General features: G+C 40.4%; 1 protein-coding gene across 1 annotated transcript; it reads right to left on the bottom strand.

Moving 5' to 3' along the window:
- Nucleotides 1-3,481: 3,481 nt before the first annotated feature.
- Nucleotides 3,482-24,996, bottom strand: kank1b (KN motif and ankyrin repeat domains 1b). The gene is made up of 13 exons (XM_072672331.1): nucleotides 24,876-24,996; nucleotides 22,736-22,778; nucleotides 20,643-20,721; nucleotides 16,647-19,256; nucleotides 16,448-16,522; nucleotides 15,758-15,857; nucleotides 14,806-14,952; nucleotides 13,422-13,509; nucleotides 11,716-11,935; nucleotides 9,562-9,704; nucleotides 7,674-7,874; nucleotides 6,070-6,168; nucleotides 3,482-5,945 (listed from the first exon to the last, which is right to left on the bottom strand). Exons 3-13 carry the CDS (start codon nucleotides 20,677-20,679, stop codon nucleotides 5,889-5,891), a joined length of 3,777 nt encoding a protein of 1,258 aa, XP_072528432.1. The 5' UTR covers nucleotides 20,680-20,721; nucleotides 22,736-22,778; nucleotides 24,876-24,996; the 3' UTR covers nucleotides 3,482-5,888.
- Between the last annotated feature and the right edge of the window lie 483 nt (nucleotides 24,997-25,479).

Below are 25,479 nucleotides of genomic sequence, written 5' to 3'. Positions count from 1 at the left end.
TACAGCCTTCGCAAAACATGAGAGATAATCACTATGGCAAAGTGAGGGCAAACCCACTATGATTACTCTTAATTTCAGAAGAATCTAAGGACACACAGGGTTGGTTTCCTGGACAGATATTAGGCCTAGGATTTCTTAGGTTAGCCAGATAACCTAAGACCAAAGCCAAGCCTGTCCAGAAAGAGAAGAGCTGGGGGCCATTGGACCCCGTGGAAGTTTGGGTTCAGGTTGGCTGCCTTTGTCAAATAAACTCTGGGACTACAATGCATTCTGAGTGGAGACTATTAAATAAAAGGTTTCTTTATATGGGTAATATGGATAGTTTTGATCAAAAACTGATAAAATATGGTTTTAAAAAAGCCATTTCCTGTTATCTGATCATTATTTGTGCTTAAAAGGATAATATTCAGCATCGCCATCGTTTCTCATGAAGCAGTGTTTTTTTGTAGTTTCACTGAGGTGGCTTTTCAGAATGAGAACACTTTTATTGCATATTTGCCATGGCAACAGTTGTAGCACCAAGGACAAAACCCTGTTTCACCGATCAAATATTAATGCAGCCATATTCCAAGAAACTGTAACATGTTTTCCCCTTTGAAGCCCCAGCTGCCGATAAAAATTCGCTTGTCCATAAAAGCCATGGGAGTGTGTAGCATAATTTGGGGACATGCTGTCATAATGATATTATTCATATTCATACTTTCCAGTCTGATTGACTAGGGCATTTCTGTAAAACATCTTGGTCAGTTACCATGGCAACACCACGTTTTACTGGCTGCAGAGCACACAGAGCTGTAATACTATAGCATTCCATCACTACACACACACACATTCACACACAGACACAAAGACAAACAAGCAGAAATGCAGACACAATGTACAAGCTGAATGAGCGCTCAATTAAACGCTACACAATGAAGCATGTGAAAGGAAATGCACGCATCTACTAACACATACAAAGCTGCACATGATGCAGACACATGTGCACAGTATCTCTATTACTGATCTGATGGATAAGCTGCCAGTGTTGCCTGTACATTACAGAATACAACTCGTATCCAGATAGTTCAGCTACTTTACGATGCTTCCTTTACTGAGACAGGCCTTTAGTTGCACATGCACAGCTTATTAAATCGCCATAGAGAAGCATTGCCAATAAAACAGGACGATCTAGAGCAGCCACGCATCTGAAGTCACCATGCCCAACTACATCTATTAAATATAGTGGAATAAAGCCCAGCAGCACCAGGTCTGAGAGCAGTGGAACTGACTTCTCTAGAGTCCTGGGGCTCCAGCTAATACCTCTGGGACACATTTAAGTGGCATTTTGGATCTGTAATTAATCACCCTTTATCAGAACCTGACCTTACTAATGCTCTCATGCTCCTAAATGCCATCAAGTTCTCACAGGAATGTTCTGAAATCTAGAGTAAGGCCTTTGCAGAAGAGTAGAGGCTGTGAATTCAGCAAAGGGTAAGCAAAGTCCCCATTATTACCCCTATTAAAAGTAACTCTGAAGGATCGGGTGTCAATTTATATTTTACAAATAATTTTTCTTGACATTTCTTCAGTTTTATTGGTTTAGTTATATTACCTCCATCTTTTAATGTTGTTGAAATGAAAGTCAAATGTCCATATGTTTAAATATATAAAAAAGACAACGGTTTACATGATATGTCCTGACATTTTCACATGACTGTAATTCTAATTCGTTTTGTGCACGATAACAATAGAGAGAAACGCATCACTACCAGACTCTGCTATATATTGGGAAATGGATTGCTAAGCAAAGCAGGCCACGTGACAGCAGCTTTGTCTGAGGCCTGATCTGGGGAAGAGGGAGTGAAAAACCGAGTGCAAGGAAGCAAAAGCAGAGGAATCCATTCAACACGTCTTGCTTGAAACAGCTTTTGTCATTATAGGTTCTGAAAGATGTACTGTGATTTAAGGTGTGTCCATTTAACATTTACCCCATCAAACATTTCACATGGTTCACAGAGGAATTTCCAGAAGATCGGGATGAAGAAAAGTGCATGTCTTATAATTATATTTCTTTATTTTCAATAATATTGTGAGACTGACTGACTGAAGGTACAACCATGTTACTCAAATTATAGATTGAGGTAAATGTATTCTATATGTCCAATTGTTTGTGGACACAGCTTTTAATGAATTCATTCAGCTACTTTAAGTTGCACTTTAACTTGACACATGCAAATGCCCACACACAGATTGTCGAGTTCCAATAGAGAAGTACTGACGACAGAATAGAACTCTCTGGAGCAGATAACATAAACCTAACATAAACATATTGGCACCATGCCTGACGCCCTCCATCCAATACATTTGGGATGAGTTGGGGATGAGATGGGGTGATGGTCGTCCAACAACTCACTAAGGCTCTTTTTGCTGAATGCAATAAAATCCCCATAGCAATGATTTTAATATTCTTGATTGCAAAAGAAAAAAAATCAGTGAGCAAATGTTCCAAAATTTTGTCCATGTAGTGTATTATAGATGGGTTTTTAGGATGGTTGATTGCGCATTTGCTGCAAAAATTGACAGTTGAGAGGGCACCCCCTGTAACAGTAGGTTATATAACTTATTTATGGTATGTTCTGTAGTAGGCATAGGAGTGATAGATAATGCAAGGTGAGCAAGCCAATCAAATTCTTCTAAAAATCAAATAAAGAAAAGCCTTAAAAGAGTTTAAAAGAGAAGTCGTCTTTCTCTAAAGGGTCTATAGCGTTGAAGACCGAAGTGTTCCACTTTGAGAATGCAGTACTATACAGAATAAAAACAGTGTATTCACATCTATACACCTATTTAGCTGTTAAGCCCCACCCATTTGTGTCAGTTATAGACTGTAGCTCATCTGCTGTTTCATTAGCCAACCTCTACCCTTTCCATTGGACGACTGCTGACCAGACACTCACATTTTACTGGCAGGACAGTGTTTGAAACTGGTAAAAGTGTCACCAGCCACAGCCTGTGTTGCCAGGACTTGGTCAAAAACAGACTACTGATGAAGGGCTACAGGAAGTCTGACACACGTTACACCTGGAAAAAGATGACCTATAGTGTCAAACTGTCCACCTACATAATGTTCCAGCGAGGTGGGTTTAATAAGGTAACCAGTACAGGGACAGTGTGTTGACACCCCCACCCCCTCCCCCTTAAGATGATCTTGGGAAACTCAGCCTTTATCAGCAGTGGCCTTCTGGGCATCCCTTTCCATTGACGAAAGGTGTTGAAGTTCAGTAATTGTACACCATGTGTCCAAATGTTTGTGGACTTCTAATAAAGTCATTCAACTCTTCTCTGTAACAATGGTGCCCCAGCCAATATTTTTGGGATACGTGCTACTTACAGCTGCTGTAAGTAGCATCTGTAAGTACTAAGCAAACCGTGTGTTTCTATTCAGTGGTGGCCAGATGGTGGCACTGTGAGCCAGTAGGTTTTGAGGAGTACTGATGGACGCTTCAAAGTTTGATTATCTTTATTGATGATCAGGTCATACAACGTTACAATGAACTAGTTCTGAGAGACATTTACACTGTTAATCACATGCATATTAAAACATGCTGTTAGAGAACATCTTAAAATATTGGAAAGAAAAGATAAATAAAAACAAAAGGAGCTAACGTTGTTAACAGTACATGAACATGAACAGCCACCAACTGTAGCACAAATGAAATCACGCTAATCTGGATCTACCAGCTTCAATTCACTGTTAGCCACATCTGCATGATTGGTCAAGCCGTTCCTTTGAAAAGTGCAATATAGGTATATCTTATATTCAACTCTTATAGATTACTGCATCACAAGTACACTTCATTTACAAGAAAATATGTTCGCACATGCATCGTTAAAACAGTAATGTAGCATATTAATGACAGAGTTACCTAGTCAACACAAAGAGGGACAGAGAAACCTCCAAAGATACTGCATATTGCATAGCTTGGGTCTTGACACCTGCAAGAGTTAGTCATTATTGCATCTAAATCTTAAAAGTCCCAGAGTGAGTCACAGCAGGGGATGATCTCCCTCACCACCATATTATTTCAGGTCACATAATTCCTACAGGTGTCTGAACCGGCTGACCAGGTCACAGCTGACCAGGCAGATACCTTTACCTCAAGAACAGTCTGTTGGCCAGTTGATGCAAAACATTCAAATTCAGACAAACGTGTCAGACATAAATTACACTCCTAAAAATGAAGGTACTACGGGTTCTTTGAAAGACACCATAGAGAAATCACTTTTTTGCAGAAACATGGTTGTAAAAGATACACTATTCCAAATGTTTGTGGACACCCCTTCTGATGAATGCATTCAGCTACTTGCTGACTCAGATGTGCAAATGCACACCCCACAGCCTGTCTAGTTCCTGTGGAGAAATACTACCAAAAGAATAGGACACCAAAATAATTGGCACCATGCCTGATGCCAGGGCATGAGCTAGAGAGGTATAAAGCCCCCCAGCTTTAAGCTGTGGAGTAATGGGACTGTGTTCTCTGGAACAATGGTGCTCCATCCAACAACACTCTTGTTGCTAAACGCAATCAAATCCTCACAGCTCCAACAGCTCCCAATACTTTTGTCCATATAGCGCATTAGTGTGAAGAACCAGGATTGTGAAGGAGATGTGACTGAAGAAACTACAGTATAAATTGGTAAAGAACATTTACATATAGTAAAAAGGTTCATACAGCCTTTAAAAGGTTCTTCACGCTCATGTCTCCATTACAAGCAGAGTTCTTTATTGAACCAAAAGTGGTTTCTCTATGGCATCGCTCAAAGAACCCTTCAGCACCTTTACTTGTAACTGTAGGTTAATTTTTTTTTGTTCTGCATAGCCATTTCTTTATGTCTATTAAAGCTGGAAAGTCACGTGACCACTAGCTTGTTTATCCAAGTAGCTAAGAGTGGAAAGGTTTTTCAGCACAGTTATGATTGGTTTAGCGGTCAGATGATGCTATACAACAATTGCAGTTTTGTCCTGATGAGTATTGTAGACAACATAGGTAAAACTGTTACTTGAGAAAAGCATCTTGAATTTCTTAAAGTGATGGAGTACAGTTTGAAGCTCAATAATCTTAACATCTTTCACAAATGTTCCCAAATAAAGGAAACACCTGAATATTTCAAAAATATTGAGGAAAATTAAGAAAATTCAACTACAAGATTAAATGTTTTGGGTGTCAGCTGATTAAGCAGAAACAAATTAACACTTAACATTGCTTAATACATTGCATAACACGTCTTCAGTCGAGTGATTAGTGTTCTCCTCCTTGGGGAGATGAAGTGCCCTATACTACAATGGGCTGGCTTTTCCAAAAGCCTCCAAGCACAAAGATATGTGCAGAGTGGTAAAGCTGGCATCATATTAAATACTCTCTCTACTAGTTAAAATGATCTTAATACAAAGCTTTTGGGAAAATCGGGCCCAGGGTGAGTGTTGAAAACAATGATGCCTTGTTCATGCAACTAGTTCTAGAATATTGCAGCTGTAAAAACCTTAATAAATGGCAACTTTCAACAGAAGTCAATATAAAAGTACATGTATCATTTTCATGCAACAAAAGGAACAAAAAGTCAAACACTGCAAAAAAATTAAATAATAATAATGTAGATGGAAGTTTCTGAGTGACCGCGACCATATATTACATACACAGAATGTTTAAAATTTCCAGGTTTACAAAAAACAAAACAACAAAAACAAACCCAAATTAAAGCACACACGGCCCCCTGGGGTTTGCTCTTGGAACCTTACATGCAGCCACGGTCTCCCAGATTTATGGCAAGTCTGCTTTAAAAACTTTCTAAGACCAGGGGTGGACAGGGTTGGGCAGAGTTGGGCAGAGTTGGACTATTAGTAGAAGTGTTCACTCGAAAAGGCCTCTTGCAGCTGCAGCAGGTGGGGTTCTGCTTCGAGGAGTTCCCTGCAGGTGCACATTTACAAGCACTCTTTAGTTTAGAGAGATCTAATGACAACAGTAACTTATTTGGTCCCTGTGGAGGAAGGTCATATAGTGCTTTGTATATTTATCAAATCAACGGTCTTACCATAGACTGGCTTTTAGCATAGTTCACATGGGCATACAGCAGCATGGCAATGTCTTTGTGGCCTGCCTCCAGGGCTATGGACAGTGCAGTGCTCTCATCCTACAAAGACAGAGACGAACACATAAGTGGAGAAACAACAAATAAATAATGACAGGAATTCAGGGTCCACCTGTCCCCTGAAGGTAAAGGGGACCTTTGTCATTGGAGAGGTCTCTTCAAGTATAACCCCACCCTCCCATCAACAGGCCATTTTAACACCTATAAAAGATTTGTTTAAGTGGTTTAACAAAAAAACAAACAAACAACAAAAACCTAACAATAAGCATTCTGTGGGTAGGTGTGACCTTTTGTCATCATTTCAAAATAAATGAAGGATGCAAAAGGTATATAATTGAAAAGTGCTCAATTCGCATTTGGCAGCTGTTCATGGGAAATTAAAACATGCAGTTTAAAGAGGTCTCAATGCAAGTGATTGTATACAGAAAAAACAAACAACAACAAAAAAAAAAAAAAAAAAAAAAAAACTTAGAAGTGGCCTAACCAACAATTTATTACATTTTACCCACCAAAAACCTGGAAGATCACAGAGGGTAACTGAACCTCAAAATTCTTTCCTTATTGAATTGGTAATTCAAGATGTTGGTAACAGTCAATGTCAGATTTGTGTTGTTTGTTTGTTTGTTTTATTTTAATTTTTAATACAAAGTCTGCCTGGTTTTTGGGACAGATTCTGGACAGATAAAACCAATATTAACTTTAGTATGGAAAAGGAAAGAAAGGGTTAAATGTACAGCTGCTAATGGAATGGAAGAAGTGACCATTTCCTAAATGGTTAACGCAATATTGTTGTTAAACCCCTTGAATCTGAAAAGCTGATTGCTGTATTTTAAATCTAGTGGGCTGCAAATACGTATGGATCTGATAAATATATTTATTTGTACATTGTACTTTTAGTAAGCACTACAAGTCATTTTAAACTTGGCGCTTTGTCCTTGGGTTAGTCAGTAGCTAATGGTAGGAGAGGTAAACCAGCAAACAGGACGCAGGTTCAAATCCTAAAGCTATTGGTTATGCTGTTGGGCAATAAACCCCTCTGTGGCATTGCTCTTTCGGAAACACAGCACAGCTTCCAGACAGTGCAGCTCTCAGACATGAAAAATGACATGTTTACAAGGGAAACTAATCAATAGTCAAAAGTACAGCTTCCTGCCAGGTGGTGCAACCCAATCATCAGCATATAGCGTTGACCCCATCATCAGGACATTGCAAGTTTAATACCCTGCAAAGCCAGTGCAATCCAAGGGCAGGAGTCAAATACACAATAACTGGTTCTCTCTGGGGTAGTAAGATGGCCTTACTTTTTTTGTTCTCCCTTGATGTGGCGTTAGTGGCAGTTAGAAAAAGATGCAGTAGGTGGGATTTGACAATGACTCTAAAGGTCTAAAAGAGCTTTCACTTGATGTTAAGGTTCTTTACAAATTAAAAAGGTTAACAACACTGACAAATCTCTATTATAACCATGGTTCTTCTATGCCATTGCTCAAACAACTATTTGAAACCCCCTTTTTTATATAAATGTGTTGATCAGCTGCCACCCTACTTACATTGTCACTCAGCGTTGCATCACAGCCCGGCTGGGATAACATGAGCTTGACGATGTCTGCATGGCCATGTTCACTGGCACACATGAGAGCAGTGGAGCCCTCATCATCCTGGATGTTAACCTTTGACCCTGAAGCCAAGAGGACTTTGACCATGTCCATACGACCGTGACTGACCGCCAGCATGAGAGCCGTCTGACCAGCCTACAGAACAGTCGTAGACAATTACATATAAACACATCCAGATCAACATCAACAGTGGCATGTAAACGTCTGGGTGCCCTTTCCCCAAGAGAAGGCTCCCAGATAAGCTAATTAAAGTCTGGTTGTTAGGGCTATGGTTTTTCCACAGTCCTTGTTAGGAAAGGCCAGGTGATGCAATTTTCAAAGTTTTATTAATACCATGACTCCTCAAACCTTGTCCCCACGAACTGCAGCTGTGGGCTCCTCTAAGCAGCTGCCTAGCACTCCAAAAATGATAACCGATGCCCACAATGCAGAAGGCGATCAGAAGACCGGCAAGCATTTTAGGTTAGTGGTTTCTACAGTTTGTAATGTATCTTAGAAAGGGCAGTTACGAATAATAGTGGAGGCCAAGCTGACAAAGAAAGCTTTTGAAGAGAACTGCTAGTAGGATTGCTAGGGAGAAAAAAACAAACAAACAAAACAAACAAACAAACAAAAAAAAAAAAACACAACACTTGACCTTCAGGAAGATTTAGCAGACTCTGGTGGTGGTGCACTGTTCTATGTGTCAAAAGATGATCTTTCCTGCATCCTGTGTCAGACGTTTTAAAGGAACATCTAAACAAGCTGCTGCATTGTCTGAAACAAGTCCTGTGGACTGATGTGGTTACAATGAGCAATGGTAAGCTCGTAGGTGGAGTGATCATACTTTAGGCTTTAGCAAGTGGCACAGAGAACATTTTTTGCCAAAGGGGGTGTTACCAAGTACGGATCAGGCACAGAGCCCCTGTTGTGGGCTCTTTGTTTTTCTTGTTAGTTAAACTGCAGAAGATGGAAATAAGGGGGAAAAAAATGCTCCTATTGGAAATCAGGTTAACTTTTATCCTCCAAGGGATTCAAATGATTCCCCCGGAAGATCAAATTTTGTCCTCTCTATTTATCCATATATATGAAGTAAGAAACTAGTCCAAGGGCAATGGCCTACTCCGCATTGCTTCCTCACAAACCCTAATTGGCCATATGTATGTGTTCATTGAGTCCTACCACATCTGTAGGTTCTATTGATCTTTTGAGAATGGAGCACTTGGAAGGTCCTGGTTTGAGAGGCTAATAAAACCAATTGGACTGCCATTGTTGGTAGACAATGACACTTTGAGAACTTTGTGCCACAGGAGGAGACTTGATTCATCCAGATGCCTAGTTTTGAGAATTTTGAGAAAATTAGAGACCCTTAGGTTGCAATACACCGTGTTAAGCTATGCATGAGCATGTGCATTAGGCCCAAACTCACATGACTGCACTCTCTTCTTTGAAATGCTAATAAATTCTAGGGAGATCTGGGTTTATTTTGCTAGAGGGCTAGAAAGCACCAGTGTACCAGGCTGTGTAGTATATAATTAGAGCTCTGTAAAATCAACACATTAACACACAAAATATTAAAAGACCTAAGCAAATCTTGACGTTATGAAAACTGAATGCATGAGGCTCTCTCTACACATCAGGCAGTCAGCAGGTACTGCAGGAAACAATTCAGTGCCACCTTGTGGTCAAGTGATACAATGCACATTTAAAAAAAAAAGTTAAAAACAGAGACCACAGATTTACCATTTCAAGAGTCTCTTTAAAACTGAAGTATCATTTTCCTGAACATTTTAAGAATATCCATCAAGCATAAAAAATAATAATAATTATAACAAACACTCACCTGAATGGCCTTGGCATTGACATCACCCTTCGTGAAGAGCCCCTCAACCACGCTCATGTCTTCCTGGGTTTCCACAGCAGCCAAAGCAGCTAACATGATGGGAGTGTACCCAGCTTTGTTCTGCTGATCTATGTTACACACACCTGCACACACAAGTAGCCACACATGCTCACATATTCAAAACACTTTTTTAATTTATGATTCATCAAAAAACATGCATCTCCATTTATGGCCGTTGTAAGTTTTCTCCGTCCTTTGAACCATGTGGCTGCTCTGTACACTGTAAATTTTTCTGGATGAATGGACCAATAGAAATGCTCCAACTGTTGTGACTCACAACTCTCAGCTTAGAGCTTTAGCATTTTCCTTTAGACCAAAGGGATCCCACAGTTAAGATATCAACTAAACTAAACTTAGCACAAAAAGTAAGGACATTTGTGTTTGGAAGATTATTTCTTTGTTGGAACAATACTTCTCTACTGTTGGAAAGCCTGTTAATTTATCTTTTAAATGGTGCTACAAGGAACATGCATTTGTGAAATGACTATGTGGGTTGCACACATGACAAAATTGTCAAGTAGCTTATTCTGCCATTGACTCGTTTGGTGTTTGGTGGACTGGATGTTTGAAGTTTGAGGAAACAAAGACATCTTGGCAAGTTAACAATTTATTAATGTAACAAACAGCAGCCTCAGTAGTGTGTGGAAGAACCATACACAGTCACCATACATGGTCACCAGCTTGCTCACTCTGTTGTGGGATGGCATTCCATTCTTCAACCAGCATTTTGTTGCAAGTCAACCAACGTGGTTGTGTTGGTCACTCTGGCACAAACAGCACGCCCAATCTGATCCCTCAAGTGTTCAATGGGGTTGAGGTCAGTACTGCTGGCAGGCTGTTCCATCCTCTCCACTCCCATATTCTGGAAGTAGTCTTGGATAAACCTCTCTCTGTGGGGGCAAGCGTTATCATCTTGAAGTATAGAGTTCAGTCCCAGACTGTGGACATATGGAATTGCCACTGCTTGCAGAATTTCATCTCTATCTCTCTGCATTGACATTGCCTCAATGCTGAACAAAGTTTTTCCAGCGAGGATGATGCCACCCCACACAATCACGCTGCCTCCACCAAAAGACGCTACTATTTCCGTGCAGCAATCAGCATAGCTTTCTCTGCGTCTTCTCCACAATTTGACCCTACAATCCAACTGCCATATGCAGAATATGGACTCATCGCCAATATACATAACGTTCCTTTACATGTTCAGGTTCCAGTGCATTTACTGACACCAGCGCAAATGGGCCTGACCTTGAAGAGCAGTCATGGCAGGCCTCCAGGAGATTGGCTGCATGCAGTCGGTTCCGGATTGTCTGGACAGAGAGTCTTCGGCCATATTGTTGTGCAAACCTTGACTGCAAATCTGTAGAAGACAGCCTACAGTACCTATGTGCTGTCAGGAACGAGGAAACAGTCTTCGTGGGACGCCCACTTCGCGGCCTGTCTTGGACATCCCCCATTATATGAAATTAGGGCTTACTCTTAATAATGTTGCAACTTCGTTTTACGAAACACCAGCTTGAAGTTGCCCTATCGCACAGATCAGATGAGTCAAACGTGGCATGCCGCTTCTTGGAGCAGACACCTACTGACCACTGTAGCAGGACCCATGCTTACGGGTACCTGACTGGCAGCACCTGGGGGTACCAGAAGCTCAGAACAAGTGTCAATAGCAACAGCAAAATAAGCTGTTTTGCAATGGCAGAGACGATTTAGCAAAATGTTTCATGAGCGTAACATACTCACATACTCAGCTCTGCTAATCATCCCACAAATGCATGTGCTTTACAAATGTGGCACCATTTAAAAGGGAAGTTAACAGGCTTACCAATGGTATAAAATGTATTGCCAAGAAGCATTGTTCCAACAAAGAAATAATCTACCAAACACAACTTAAAAAAAATTCACTTCATTAAAGTTTGTTTGGGCATTTATTTTAATGCAACATGGTGTTTACATACACAGTAACTACAAGGACCTGGTGGGGCTATTCTTTGGTAAGAGAAGTGTGTAATAAAGGACTATTTACTGGCAGGCCATTGGCCATTTAAGGGGTTTAAATCCCTCCCCACCTCCCAGGAAACCAGCCGAGCGTACCTGCATCCAGCAGCTTCTGCACCACCTTAAAGTTAGAATGGGACACGCTGTAGTGGAGCGCTGTGTTGCCGTTCTGGTCGGCCATGTTGGCCACGTGAGTGAGCACAGCTGGGGACACGCAGCGGCACACGCACAGGAAGTCCTCGACTGTATCCGGACACGCCTTCTTCTGACTGGACACGCGGAACCATTCTTGTTGTATCATGTTCAGGCAGGAGCGCTTTAAAAAAGACACACTTAATTACACCACAGGACACAGAGACACACTTTAAATAACAAAAAAAAAAAACTGTGTTGTGGTACACTGGCCTGTAGACCTTTTGCCCTGAAGGCAGAAAAAGATGCACTACAATTTGCAGCTCCACAAAATTCCAGAGCGCGGAACAGCCCGAGCTAAAACAGTGCTTGCCAGTTGGTAATTGTAGGATAAAGCTGACAGCAAGTAAATGTAGAACTCAATGTGTAATAACTGTTTCACCAGCTTGCAAAGTGTGGCTACCCTTCTTAGTTGTCTAGAATCGTTCACCACAAACACACCCATCCATCAATTTGCTCTGTTCTCTCTAACCGATTTCCTTTTCCACACCTCTAGCTCACTCTCCCAAAATTTATGATCGGCATCTGTGACAATAAATGCTGTCTAAACAATGCCTTTATTCCAGCTTGGTAAATAATTCTGTTGACTAGTGAAGAGCCAGCAAGTAGATAACAGTACATTATAGTCACAGGGGCAATTGATCTGCAACTGGGAGATGGAGAGAATAACAAACACAGACAGATGAAATACCTGTGAGGAAAAAGTTAGTGTGTGTGTGTGTGTGTGTAATTAATATTTATATATATATATATATATATATATATATATATATATATATATATATATATATATATATATATATATATATATATATATATATATCTATCTATCTTATAAAATCAGAAAACTATACTGTATCTGGATAGATAGTGGCAAACATTAAAACTAGTCCCTTACCCACCAGGCAAAGCCAGATGTTGAGATTGTGTTGGTTATAAAAACATGCAAACTGCCGCTCTACAACAAGCTACACTTGCCACAAAAATCTAACAAAAGGATCAACTCCACACACACACTTGTGAAAAAGGTACAGGGCTCCTAAACCACACTTTTTGTAAAGTAACGGGGATAAGGCCTCTGACATTTTCAGATTTTTCAAATGTGCAATAAAACAAAATTACACAACAGCACGAAGAGTCATAATTTTGATCAGTAGGTCCACTGCACTGAAAAGCCTTCCCAGTAATCTGGTTATTTTGCTTATTAAAGTGCTTACTGTGAGCCAAGATGATTGAGAGCACATGCAGAATAACCAAAATGTCAAATGAGAAAGTAATTGCTAGACAATGGCGATGCGGCTGATGAGAAATTGCACATGGTAAGTTGGGTATTAAAAACAGCAATTAAAAGCTGGACTAAGTGCTGCTCTGCACCCATGGAGATCAAGATCATACAGACAAACAGCATCTCAGACAGGCTGTCCAAATCTTTCCTTCCAATGGTTGAAAATGCAAGGAGTTCACATTCCACAGACTGCAATACAAGTATTATTTAATGAGCCATTTCCCCGGTCTTAGATGGTATGTCAGGCATGGCAAAAACAACCAAAATGCTTTTAAGGAGCAATAAAATATAATTTATTTTTTCCCCTCAGGTTGGATGGACTCACCAGCTCTCTGTTGGATAAAGCCTTGCTGCCATTTAGGTGAGCTTTCAGACTGTGGCAGCAAGAAAGCATTTTTTCACTCATCTTATACCTAAACAACACAAGACAAAGTTTTGAACAAAATGAGAAACACCTATGCGGCTGTAATACTGCAGTATCCACAGCGTCAAAATAGCTTACCGATACTGCAAAATATTGACAAAATACAAAACAAATAACCATTGCTATTAAACTGCTGCACATAACCTACACTATTAAAAATAAAGGCATTTCAAAAGGTTCTTTGAGTGATGCTATACAGAAGAACCATTTTTTGTTCAGAAAAGAGCCAGGTTTGTAATAGACATGTGCAAGTTCACTTGACAGAGTGGTTACCATTTTAAAGGTTCTTCACACTTACACTTCTCTCTTTTACAAGCATGGTTCTTTACAGAACCAATAGTGGTGCTTCTATGGTATGGATCAAAGAAAGTATATTATGCTGTAACTATCAGTTATATTAGTAAGCAGATAATATAGCAATTATTTTCAAGATAAGGAATCAGTTATAAAAATAATAATAATAATACATTGGACCCACCTGGACAACTACAAACCAAGCACAGCCATGCAAAGCTTCCCAAATACTACATTTGAGGAAGATAAACTACGGATCATTGTCAACAGAACATATTACCCCCTTAAAAAGTCTATGGCCTCCTGGCAGGCCAAAAGTATTATTATTTACATTTACGACATTTAGCAGACGCGCTTATCCAGAGCGACTTACAAGGTTACTCGTATTACAGAGGTGGGCCAATGTAGTGTTAGGAGTCTTGTCCAAGGACTCCTATTGGTGTAGCGCAGCACAGTCACCCAGACCAGGAACCCCAGTCTCCCACGTGGTGTGGTAGCTCACTGGCAGGTAGTGGTGTTATCTGTTGCACCACACCAACCATATTATAAACTTCTATTACAAAGACTAGCCCCACCAGTTTGTACATAAGTCCCTGTATTCACTGATAAGAGTACCCTTAGTGAGTACTGAGCCTTTCTGTGTGAATGGGTAAGATATTAGAACATGATTAAAAAAAATGCACATGAATGGGTGTGTCCACCGGTTTCACACTGTAAAAAAATGAAATAAAATAAAAACAAAATAAAAGAGAGAGAATTCAATATAACCATTATTTTAATGCCAAAAATATTATTTTTAGGGTTTTATGAATACTTTAACCCAATAACCCACAGAAACACTTGTCTAGTAGTTGGTAAGGATGCTGAGAGCACACAGTTAACACGTCTCTAATTGCTTAGAGAGCTCAGTTGCATACTGCAATAATGATTAGCAAATAATATATTGTGCAGTCCTACAATGGGGAGTAGCAATGTTTTTTGTTATACTAACTTCTCTCTTCTTTCCGTCTTAGAGGACTTTGTGCTGGCCCTGGGACTGTCCTCCAGCTGCTCCCCCCTCTTCCTCTTCCGATTCTCTTCATCCTCTGAATCAGCCCCCTCAGAAAAGGAGTCTTCACTAATGGACACTCGCTCAAACCTAGAGCAAAGACATAAAGGCATAAACCAACACAGCACTGAAGAGCCTTTTTCACATTTAATGCAATTAGTGTTATTTGGTCTTTAAAGAACAGGAGAGTTAATCAATGGGAATTGTATAACAATTAGACATTGTGGAAGAATAATGATTGGACTAATTGAAGATTAAAGATCTCTGAAAAAAAGTGCATGTGCAGAATTCCTTCATCAATTCATGTATTTATTTACATGACCGGTCTTTTCATCAATAATAGTGGGATTCTGCAATTATTATTATTATTACTATTATTATTATTATTATTATTATTGAAAACAGGGGAATCCCAGGCTTTGTTGTATGTACAGTCTTACATAAACATATGGCCACCCCTGTCAAACGACAGATTTTGATGATGTTCGAAGTGTAAATAAGTCAATATTTCAATTTTCTGAAACTTTTTCACACCCCACATTTACATCGTTTCTGCAGTGTGTTAAGCCACTAAACATTAAGAATACTGTGGAATGTGCAGAAGTGCAGTCTCTGTAAAGGATGTGAACTTCTTTCTACTTAGAAAATCAAAAACACGTCCAAGTTGACCAGGGGTGACTGAACTTTTGCACAATTACTGTGGGCTGAAGATAGGGCCAAGTAGATTAAAAGTGGTTGACATTAATCAGGGTCAATGAAGTCTTAATAGGTCAAGGCAATAATATTAGAAAGAAGGATCGCCAACACGTCAAACCAAATGAAGAATTATGCATGAGAGGGGAAGAGCTCCAGTTTACAGATAAAAAATCCAAAATGAATCCCACTACATGCTTACCCAGAAGACAGACATTTAAGGGTCTTTCTGCCCTCTGCTGTCTGGCTGATGTCCCTTCTCATCATGATTGATTTGGGGGAGCCATCATCACTTAAAGGATCTAGAAATGACAGAAAACCGGACAAAAAAACTGTTCTTTCAGACTATAATTAACTTTATATTATTTAGGTCCAACACAAATCTCCAAATATCTTTTTAAACATTAAAACAAGTATATCAGTTATAGTATATGATAATCATTACTGGAGACCTCACTGAGTTTGGTGTGCCAAAGCTCCACTTCAGTGACAACAGAAACACCTGTCGAAGGATAACTTTTTTCCAAATACAGGTTTTTGAAGCTGTAGAATTCCTTGCCTTCCCCTCACCATGCACACAGCAACCACATTCAAAAAGAACAGTATTTACATTATGAGTGTGCCACAGACCACAGGACTATGGGTTATGGAAGTGCTCCAAACCCCAACACCAGCCAAAATATTCTAAGTGTAGGGCTCATCCAGCCAAAAGGCAAACCAGAGAGAGCTATTTCCACCTCCTGTCTGCATTCCACCGCTTCAAGTCACCCTACAGCTTAAGAAGGTTTCTAAGAAGCTCTTAGTATTGAGGACAGAGTACTCCTTTCTTCTAATTAAAAATTATATACATTTTGCTATGCTGAATATATAAAAGTGTGGTACACATACTTACCATTAGATGATTTTTTTGGATTACTACTCTCATGTTCAGGACTGTTAGTTTTTAAAGGAGAGCCTTGTCCAAGTACTGAAATGGAAAGAAAAGACAATGAGAAAGAACCATGACAAACATCTTTCATTTTAATAGCATTGTATTGTACTGTACAGCCAACTTAACTCAACTAAAATATCACACACATCTACAACAATACCTCCATGTTGTGCATCTATGTGGTCCTGGATCTGAAGAGTGGCCTCCCCTCTAGGTTCAAAATGGTCATCAGTTAGCAGACTTTGCTGCTCTTTCAGCAGCTTCTGCATTCTGTCTATGTAATGATCCAGTCCAGGTTCAGACTCTGCACATAAATGTGGCTGCAGTGGGTGTGCAAGAACCTGCATGTGCCCATTCACGTCTCTGATTCTCCCATCACCGACTTCAACGCCTATGCTGCGAGTCTTGATAGGATCTGGTAAGCGGGATGGACCACAAGCTATGTTTCGTGTCCGTAAGCCCACAAGGTAGTTCTCGTTAACATTAGCCAATCCAACACCAGTGTCACGAGTCGTCACTTTGGGGACACCTGGGGCAACTGAACATTCTTTCAAAAATCCAGTAGTTCCCACAGCAATAGAGCGCACTTTGAGAGCTGGCCTTTGGTCACTGACCTTACCATCACCGACTGCAAGTGTTCGAGTGATTACAGAAGCAGTGTTGGTATGTCTTTCTCTAGTAAGCATGTTTGTTGTGTTGGTACTGGATTCGGAAACATAGGCCTGTGAAGTGCTAGTACAGCGAGAAACAGTATGGACTGTGGTATTGGTACGCTGGGACATGGTTTGTGGGTTTACCATGACACCAAGGTCAATCCCTTTGACTGGGTCAGTGACCATACCCTTGGAAACAAGTGGTTTGACCACATTGACATTCACGTCTATGGAGCAATCCCCACAGCCCACTGTTCGACTAGGCACTTTCCTTTTGCCCAGAGTCTCCATCAACTCCAAAGTTACCACGCCAATATCACGAACAATCACTGCTGTTCCGACACCTTGACTGGAAGTTGGCACGTTGTCTTTTCCTACACATTGATCTCTTCTTTCTACTCTCCTCCGTACCTCCCACATGTCTATAGGTACATCCGGACCAGAGGCCATACCCCTCGTTTCAGGCTTGCAGGTCACTCCCACGGCACAAAGAGCTTGGAGGGCCCCTCCACCAACAGCAGCATCTACAAGCTGGGTGTGGTTTCCAACCCCAACAGTCTGTGTCTGTGTTGTAGTCTGGGCTGCACTACTCTGCATCTCTGGTTGGGCACTAGAACTCTTGTCGGCACGATTGCGAGACCCAGCTTCCCGCAGTTCATCTTTCAGTCTGCACATTTCAGCCTTAAGCAAAGCTTCTTTAAGCTCCGCCTCCAATGTTTGGACCCGGTCATTCAAAACCTGGATAGTTTGCTGTTGCAGCTCAAGTTCCAACTCTGTATCAGACACAATACCCAACATAGTTTCAGTAACACCAGCTGCTGTTGACATTGTCTCAAGTCTGGTTTCTACTGCAACATCCCTACAGGAACGTGTTGAACACTTGCAATCTTTCCTTAAGTTCTTATCATCACTAACAGTCACTGGATTTCGACCTAAAGCTCTTGGGTTTGCGGTCTGCTGAGCTGCAAGTCGAGCATCTTGGATTTTCTTCTCAAGCAGCTGCATTTCAGCACCGAGTTGTTTGAAGTCCTCCAGCCCAGACAAGTCACCATGTTCCCAGCCTTTCACCTCCTCAGGGGACTCCCTATTGTTGTCTTCATTTTTCTGCGCCTTAACACAATGCTGCTGAAACTGTACAGCACTGCCTGTGCTATGTGCCCGTTTCCTCAAAAGCCCTTGCAAATCCGAATCTAGGTTAGAACCTAAAATTTTACTCCCCTGTTGCTTCACTAAAGCCATCAACTGTCTTCTTTCTTCTTGCAAGGCGGAGATCTTTACTTGAAGTACAGGTATAGTCTTTACTTGTTCTTCCAGCTCCTTCAGCCGTTCCAGTGCCACCACCATCTGGTCCCTGACTAGCTGCAGATGCAGCGGACTAACACTCGTCACTGGAGTGGCTCTGCCAGAGCTCGATGGACTAATTCTCATTGAGCTACTCATTGCGGAAGCACCTTGATTGACCTGGTCAGGAACTGATCGTTTGGACACTGCCTTGGTCTGAGTCTGGTTTAGGGCATTCCAGCTGGTGTAAGGGGACAGTGTACCACTTGAGCTTAGGCCACCAAAGCTGGCAAGCCTACGCCTTGGGCAAAGTTCTTGGGGAATTTTCTGGGATGATACCTTCTCTTGCTCCAAACGCCTGAGAGTCTCTACCAAGGTTCTCTCCACTAGTGGATTCAGTTTAGAAGCAGTGGGCTGACATGCAGATGGGGAAGGTTTCCCATCTGATTGCCTATGAGAAGCAGGTGGGGCATGAGTACATTCAAGACTACCAGAGGTGGATTTAGGTACAGAATGGGAGGGCGGAAGCGGGGGTCTTCTTCTGTTGACCGAAGAGAAGGAGGATGAAGATGTGGCGACGGAGGGATTTCGTGCTTCATCACTGCTCACAGATGACAGCGATTCAGAGGAGGCCCAGTGGGACGGGTCAACCCTACTCTGCGTTTCAGAGGCTGGATTGGCCCTGGGCCGTCTGTTAAAACTCAGCCGCCGAATGGTGTCACGCTGTTCGATGTCCCCCACGTACTTAATAAAGTCTAGATCAAGCTGGTAGCCATATGGAGTACTAAGGCAGAAGGCAGAACTGTGGTAGGTGTTGGCACTGGTCTCAAGTGAGTCTGTATGAGAAGGAAGGAGAGAGCGTAATTACTTTTTTCCCAGATTAGTTACATTCACACGGATCACAATTTCGCAACAACTTCTAACTGCTCATCACAGTATTGCTTCAGTTCAAGCTTTGAAATGTAAATTCTGATCCAGTTAATGAAATTGGACAACAAAGTGATTCTGGAGACAAGAACTAAACTTACATCAGATATTCCTAAAAACAGCATAAATTTCTAAAAAAAAACATCAAGATCAAGTACACAGGACGAAACAGAAGCAATAGAGAGAGAATTTAACGGCTCAACATTAAACACCCAACATCACTTGATTTAAACACATTACACTCAGTAATAAAGCACTTAATTAGTTATCTCAACTAAATAAAAAAAGCATATGCTCACCGGTCAATTAGTGCAGTCCACAGCCAAAAACGTCATAGTTTATAACTTAGTCCAGTTGCCAATCTCGCTCTTCTGACTGTTTTCTTTCTATGCTTTTACTCTTGTACTCAGACTTCTCCCTCCTTCTCCACTTTTCTCCTCCTCCAAAGCACACACTCACTCTCTCTTGCACACGCACTCTCTCTCTGTCTCCGTTTGCTCGCTCATTTCTTTCTGAATTAAACCTCTGAAGAACTTCAAAACATAACACCAACAATTATAAATAAATAATGAGTCATTTTCATTCAGTCCAATTGTGAAATGCATGTGGCTAAAACCATATCAGGATACAATCCAGATAATAGAAGCATGAAGTGACCAGGTGTTAATGGGCTCTTGGTCTCCCAAAAATATGGGGGAAACTGTGTACAAAAAGGACTGTCCTTGACATTTGGTACAGTTATTATACATGTAGACAGTTCCACATTTAACCTTTAACCATTTAGTCCAAATCCAACGTGGAGAACAGAGTGTATTTTATTAGTCACTTTTAAAGGACTTTGCTGTGTTTCCTACTGTCTAATATAGCAATATATATATATAAATATATATTTTATAACAAACCAGGCTCAAATGTTTGTAGATGCCTATGCAATCCAAACAATCAAATAATCAATTCCTTAATAAGGAAAAGCCCCCCAACTTTGCTACAGTAACAGCCCCCTCTTCTCAAAAAGATGCTATACTAAATGTTGAGGCATTGTTGTGGTGATCTGACTGTCATCAGCAGGCACAAGAGCATTACTAAGGTCAGGTACTGATGTTGGATTATTACTGCTGGATCACCTGCTCTCATCCTAAAGGTATCCTATTGATCTCCATCCTTCCAGAGAGTGCATTTACTCTGCTTAAAAGCCAAATACTGGGGGCTTTATAGCCCTCTAGCTGACATTTGCCATTGGGAGTTGTGACCACTTTATGTTTAGAACATCTTTATGTTTAAAAACATTTGCCAACCTGCTCCATTCATGTAAATGTAGGTTTCCTGGGCCATGGCGGGGTTCCTGAACCAAGCAACTTATGCCTTTATTCCATGCTGTATAAACACAAAGAAAACAAGAGAAAAAAAAAAACAGCATGACCATGAAGTGTCATAAAAAAAATCAAACAATTTGATGCAATGCTGCCTCCTACTGGCTCAGTGAAGAATGACACCTGAAACTTTAGCTTAGATGAAGGAGTGTAATCATGATAAAATTCTGATAAAATTGTACTTTAGCTCACATTTCCAACTGCAGCTCAAACAGAGAAACGCTCAGTTTCAGGAAGAATTTTCAAACCCCATTGCTGGGAGGGTTTGATTGCATTCAGCAACAAGAGCATTAGTGAAGTCAGAATGTTGAATGATCGGCTTATCCCCACCTCTACTGGATGGATCATCATCATTTCAGAGAACACGGTTCCACTGCTCCACAGCTCAATGCTGGGAGGCTTTATACACATCTAGCCCATGCCTAGCATTAGGTATGGTGCCAATAGGTTTGTGTACTATCCGATTGGCAGTACTTCTCTACAGGGACTACACATACACTTTTTAAGTGAGTGGAAGCACAAGGTCCCTAATGAAGAGGCCAGGGAGTTCCTCATACTCACTTCTCTTTTACCAAAATGGGTCTTAATGGAACCAATAAATTGTTCTTCTATGGAATCACTCGAAGAACTGTTGGGTATCTAACATTTGTCTTGTATCTTAATCTCAAGTAATGAATCAATAGACAGTATGGACTAGAATACACACAAAAATCAGGCTTCAAGGCATGTTATTGTTTTGCTATGCAACAACTGTTTTAGATAAATTAGATAAATAAACTGTTTAGATCAATTTTAGTTCCATATTTCTCAAAGTGGGGTCTAGGGTCTCCCATGGGTTTGTAATGCATAACCAGATGGTCAGTCTGCAAAGCACAAAGTTAATATTGAAATATAGATTAAAGCCACCATGTTTCTGAATCCTTAAGTCAACTACAATTCAAGTACAACTACATCAGGTTTGGTTTGAGAGAGAACATTTACAGTAGACCAAATGTAATCTGTCTCAAGGTTCTACCAAATGAGTCCATGAAGCAAGCAAAGATACAACTGGTAGGAAATCACCTTCATTATACCAGCAAAATAAGAGCCAACTATAAAGAGTACAATGTTCAGAAGAAACAAATAGTAAAAATTATTAGTTGACTGCTTCAAACCAAAAGTCACAACACTGGAGAAGAGTTTGTGTTCCCATCAAATAGTGGAGTGCAAACTCTGTTCAAATTCCATGTGTTGTTGATTTTGCAAGTGAAAGTAAGTTCATCCTGCTTTTGTTGGCGTGACTGTCTCTTCTGTCCAGGGAAAGCTTTCTACTAGATTTGGAGCATTGCTGTGAGGACTGCATTCAGGGACAAGAGTGTTAGTGAGCTCATGTATGATGATCACCCCGCCTAATCATCCCAAACCATGACTCCAGTGAACAGATTCACTGCTCCACAGCTCATTGCTTGGGGGCTTTATACCCTTCTAGCCCAGGCTTGGCATTCGGCATGGTGTCAACAGGTTCAACTCTCCGCTCCAGAGAGTCCTATTCCACTAGCAATTCCATTGCCCCACCCCCCCGCCCGCCCCTCAAAAAACACACAAAAACACATTTGAACATTTATATTCAGGAAATAAATCTGGCCATCCATAGATTTAATTTTCACATATAAAGCGGTTCCTGGCTGCAAGGTTTCAGTAGCCCTGGCTTAGTCTACTACCGTCAAAGATAACACTTTATACAGTGTCAGAACCCACGCAAACAAGACTGAGTGACTCTCACTACTTAACAACTCAGTTTAAAGTGTGGGATGCTACATTATTTTATTAGCTACTGGTTAGCTATAGTAGCCTCACATCCCCAGTACAAACCTCAGACCCCACACCCAATTACATTTGGGGTAGAAGCTAAATTGTGTGAATTGGAGTGTTCAGTATGTTCAGTATCTGATAGAGGTTAAATAAATGTCAAACACAAACTTACACACCCCTAAGGAAACACATTGCATCATCTGTTCACACACAAGGGATGGCCTAACCTTTTATGTAGCTCTGACCCACATTTGCTCATTCAGCATGGACCTGCATTTTAAACAGAGGGAGGGGGTGGGAGAGGCAGAGGGAGTAGAAGATGATGATTATGATATAACTGCATGCAGTTCAAAGCAAAAGGAAATGCCTGTTAGTTAATGCACTAAATTTTGTACACAAGTGTTTGATGGAAAGGAGGCACAGAACGGGCGCAAGGAGAGCGGTACACTGTCACTGCAGAAAAAAGATCCGAAACCGGAGACCCTCTTTGGGAAAAGCTTTGTGTCAGCTGAATGGCTGGGCAAAAGACACACACACACACACACACACACACACACACACACACACACACACACACACACACACACACACACACTTGAAATGCCCGAAGGTAGATTGCAAATCTAAAAATTTAAGCGTATGATTACTATGAATATAATACATTAGCTCGTCAACAAGCATCTTACTTCTGCTTCTCAATGGCATCAAGAGGAAGAATTACAAAAGATGGACATTACGTCACTTATCTATCGGACTGTACATAGACTTTTTCTGCGACTTTCACAATTTGTCAAATGACAGCTATGCTGTGGAGACATCACAACCAAAAGTGACAACCTTATTGTGGCTAATGTTATCAAATACTGAGATTATTTTGATGATTATTTGAATCATGCCTTTAAAGACTCAAGAACCTCACTGGAAATGACATTCAAAAAACAAATACATAAAAATACGATATGACTCAAAGAAATGCAGCATCATCACACAATGTCAGTCCCATGTATTCTGTTGAAATTAAAGATGGGTCTCTGAGTGACGCCACAGAAAATAACTTTTGGTTCTATAAAAAAATAGTTTTGTTAAAAAAAGAAAAAAATGTGCAGAACCTTTAAATTGATACTGAATCTTTATATTAATTTCTTAAAGGATTATTTACATATACATATACTGGATTGCTCAAAGAACACTTTGTAGCAGCTCTATTTTTAAAAGTGTAGTTGCTTAATTGCTAATGAGTTTTTAGGAGGTTCCACATAAATCTAAAATCCTACGTAAACATAATTCATAAGTAAAGTAGTGCACAAATTGTCAGAATGGACATTCAAAAGACTTTCCATGTAATATTAGGCAGTTATTGTTGTTATTATTATTAATATTATTATGAACTAAAACGCTTATGGTCATTCTACTGAGCTAAGTACTAAAGTAAAGTAAAAAACTACAGTTTATAGTTATTATTTAGAGACAACGTTCCTTTAATTTAATTTAATTTTCCCTTAGTTTAACCATCTGTTTCCTCAGCTTAACTAAAGCGCCCCCTCAGGACTGAGAGAACGGCTTGTGAACCTGGAGGAACGGTTCAAGCCCATCAATATTTTTTTATACCTTAATGCTCCGTATAATCCAGTGATCACTCAGGTGGTGAATTTCTATTTTTTTATCTTAATTTTAAAACGGTATTTTTACCTGTTTAATTGAGGAATCGTCTCAGATCTTGCCAGTCTGTGTGCCCAAGCTTCAGGATTTACTGAAGAAGGCCAGAGTAAACTAACAGCTAGCACTACTAACTAACTCACTGGGCTGAAGAACACAAAAGGTGTGTTTTGTGCTGTGACCACTGTTCCTCCAAACAATGTAAATCCTGGAGTTAGCTAAGTCCTCTTAAATCTTGCATTGGTGGGTTTTCACACGGCTTATGCTTTGGTGGGCTGAGTGGCTCCTGGTACAGCCAAACGCGTTTCTGAGGCGCCCCACTGATGCACCCACCACACGACTGGAGAGCGTGCGACTAACACTCACCATTTTTTGCTTTTCAAAAGCAATTAAAACTTGATATTAATGTATTTTACTAAATAATACTATTGCACTGACGGCGTAGTTCTGTACTTCATATTTATTTTTATTGCATTAATTTATTAGTTATATTTTCTATTAAAGCATAGAAAAAGGTTGTACTTTGAAACTCCTGAATTTACATCATCTGCAAAAACTAAAAAGTTAATTAGCTAAATGTCTAAAAAACAAAAACCCAGGACATTTTCCCCCAACGACATCACTATAAACAAATATGGAGAAAGTGGCACACGTGATGCTGCAGTGAAGGTAAGCTGTTCTCAGAGCTGTTTCAGAAGGTAAACGACATACCTGACTGCTCGAGCGGTCATGCATTTCCAGAGTCTCCCCCTCTAAAACAAACAGCCCCTCACAGTCATTAGAGCTGACTCCAGTAACTTAGCTAAACGTGCTTGTGCTGCTCTCGCGCTCCCCCTCTCTCTCTCTCTCTCTCCCTCCCTCTTTGCTCTATGGGACTGCGGGGGACTGGCGCTTACGTCATGACGTACAGGTACGAGGACTGAAGCCCCGTTATAAAAGGTTCACTCGTTCACTCATTCACTCGTTCACTCACTTCCTGCGCCCTATCTAGGAAGGAACACGTACACTTCACTAAGTAGGGAGCCAGCCCAAAGCTCCAAGAACACTTTGTAGCATCTTTATTTTTCATTTTTAAAAGTGTAGTGGCTTAAAATTGAGTTTGCCTGAAAAGTGGAAAATGATTCCCTAACTTAAAAAAAAATGTTTTAGTAGGGCACAATTTCTAATTTTCAGAATGAAAATTCACATTTTCTAAGTAATATTAGGAGGAAGTTATTGTTATTATTATTATTATTATTATTATTATTAAGTTCCTTTAATTTAAAGCATTCCTTCAGCCCAAATTCTTAATCTCAAATCACTCTAAGGAAAGCAT

Source organism: Salminus brasiliensis, chromosome 1 (genome assembly GCF_030463535.1).
Source record: "Salminus brasiliensis chromosome 1, fSalBra1.hap2, whole genome shotgun sequence".
NCBI classification, from domain to species: Eukaryota; Metazoa; Chordata; class Actinopteri; order Characiformes; family Bryconidae; genus Salminus; species Salminus brasiliensis.
Note: the sequence above shows the minus strand (reverse complement) of the source record. Positions and strands in the feature narration are given on the sequence as shown.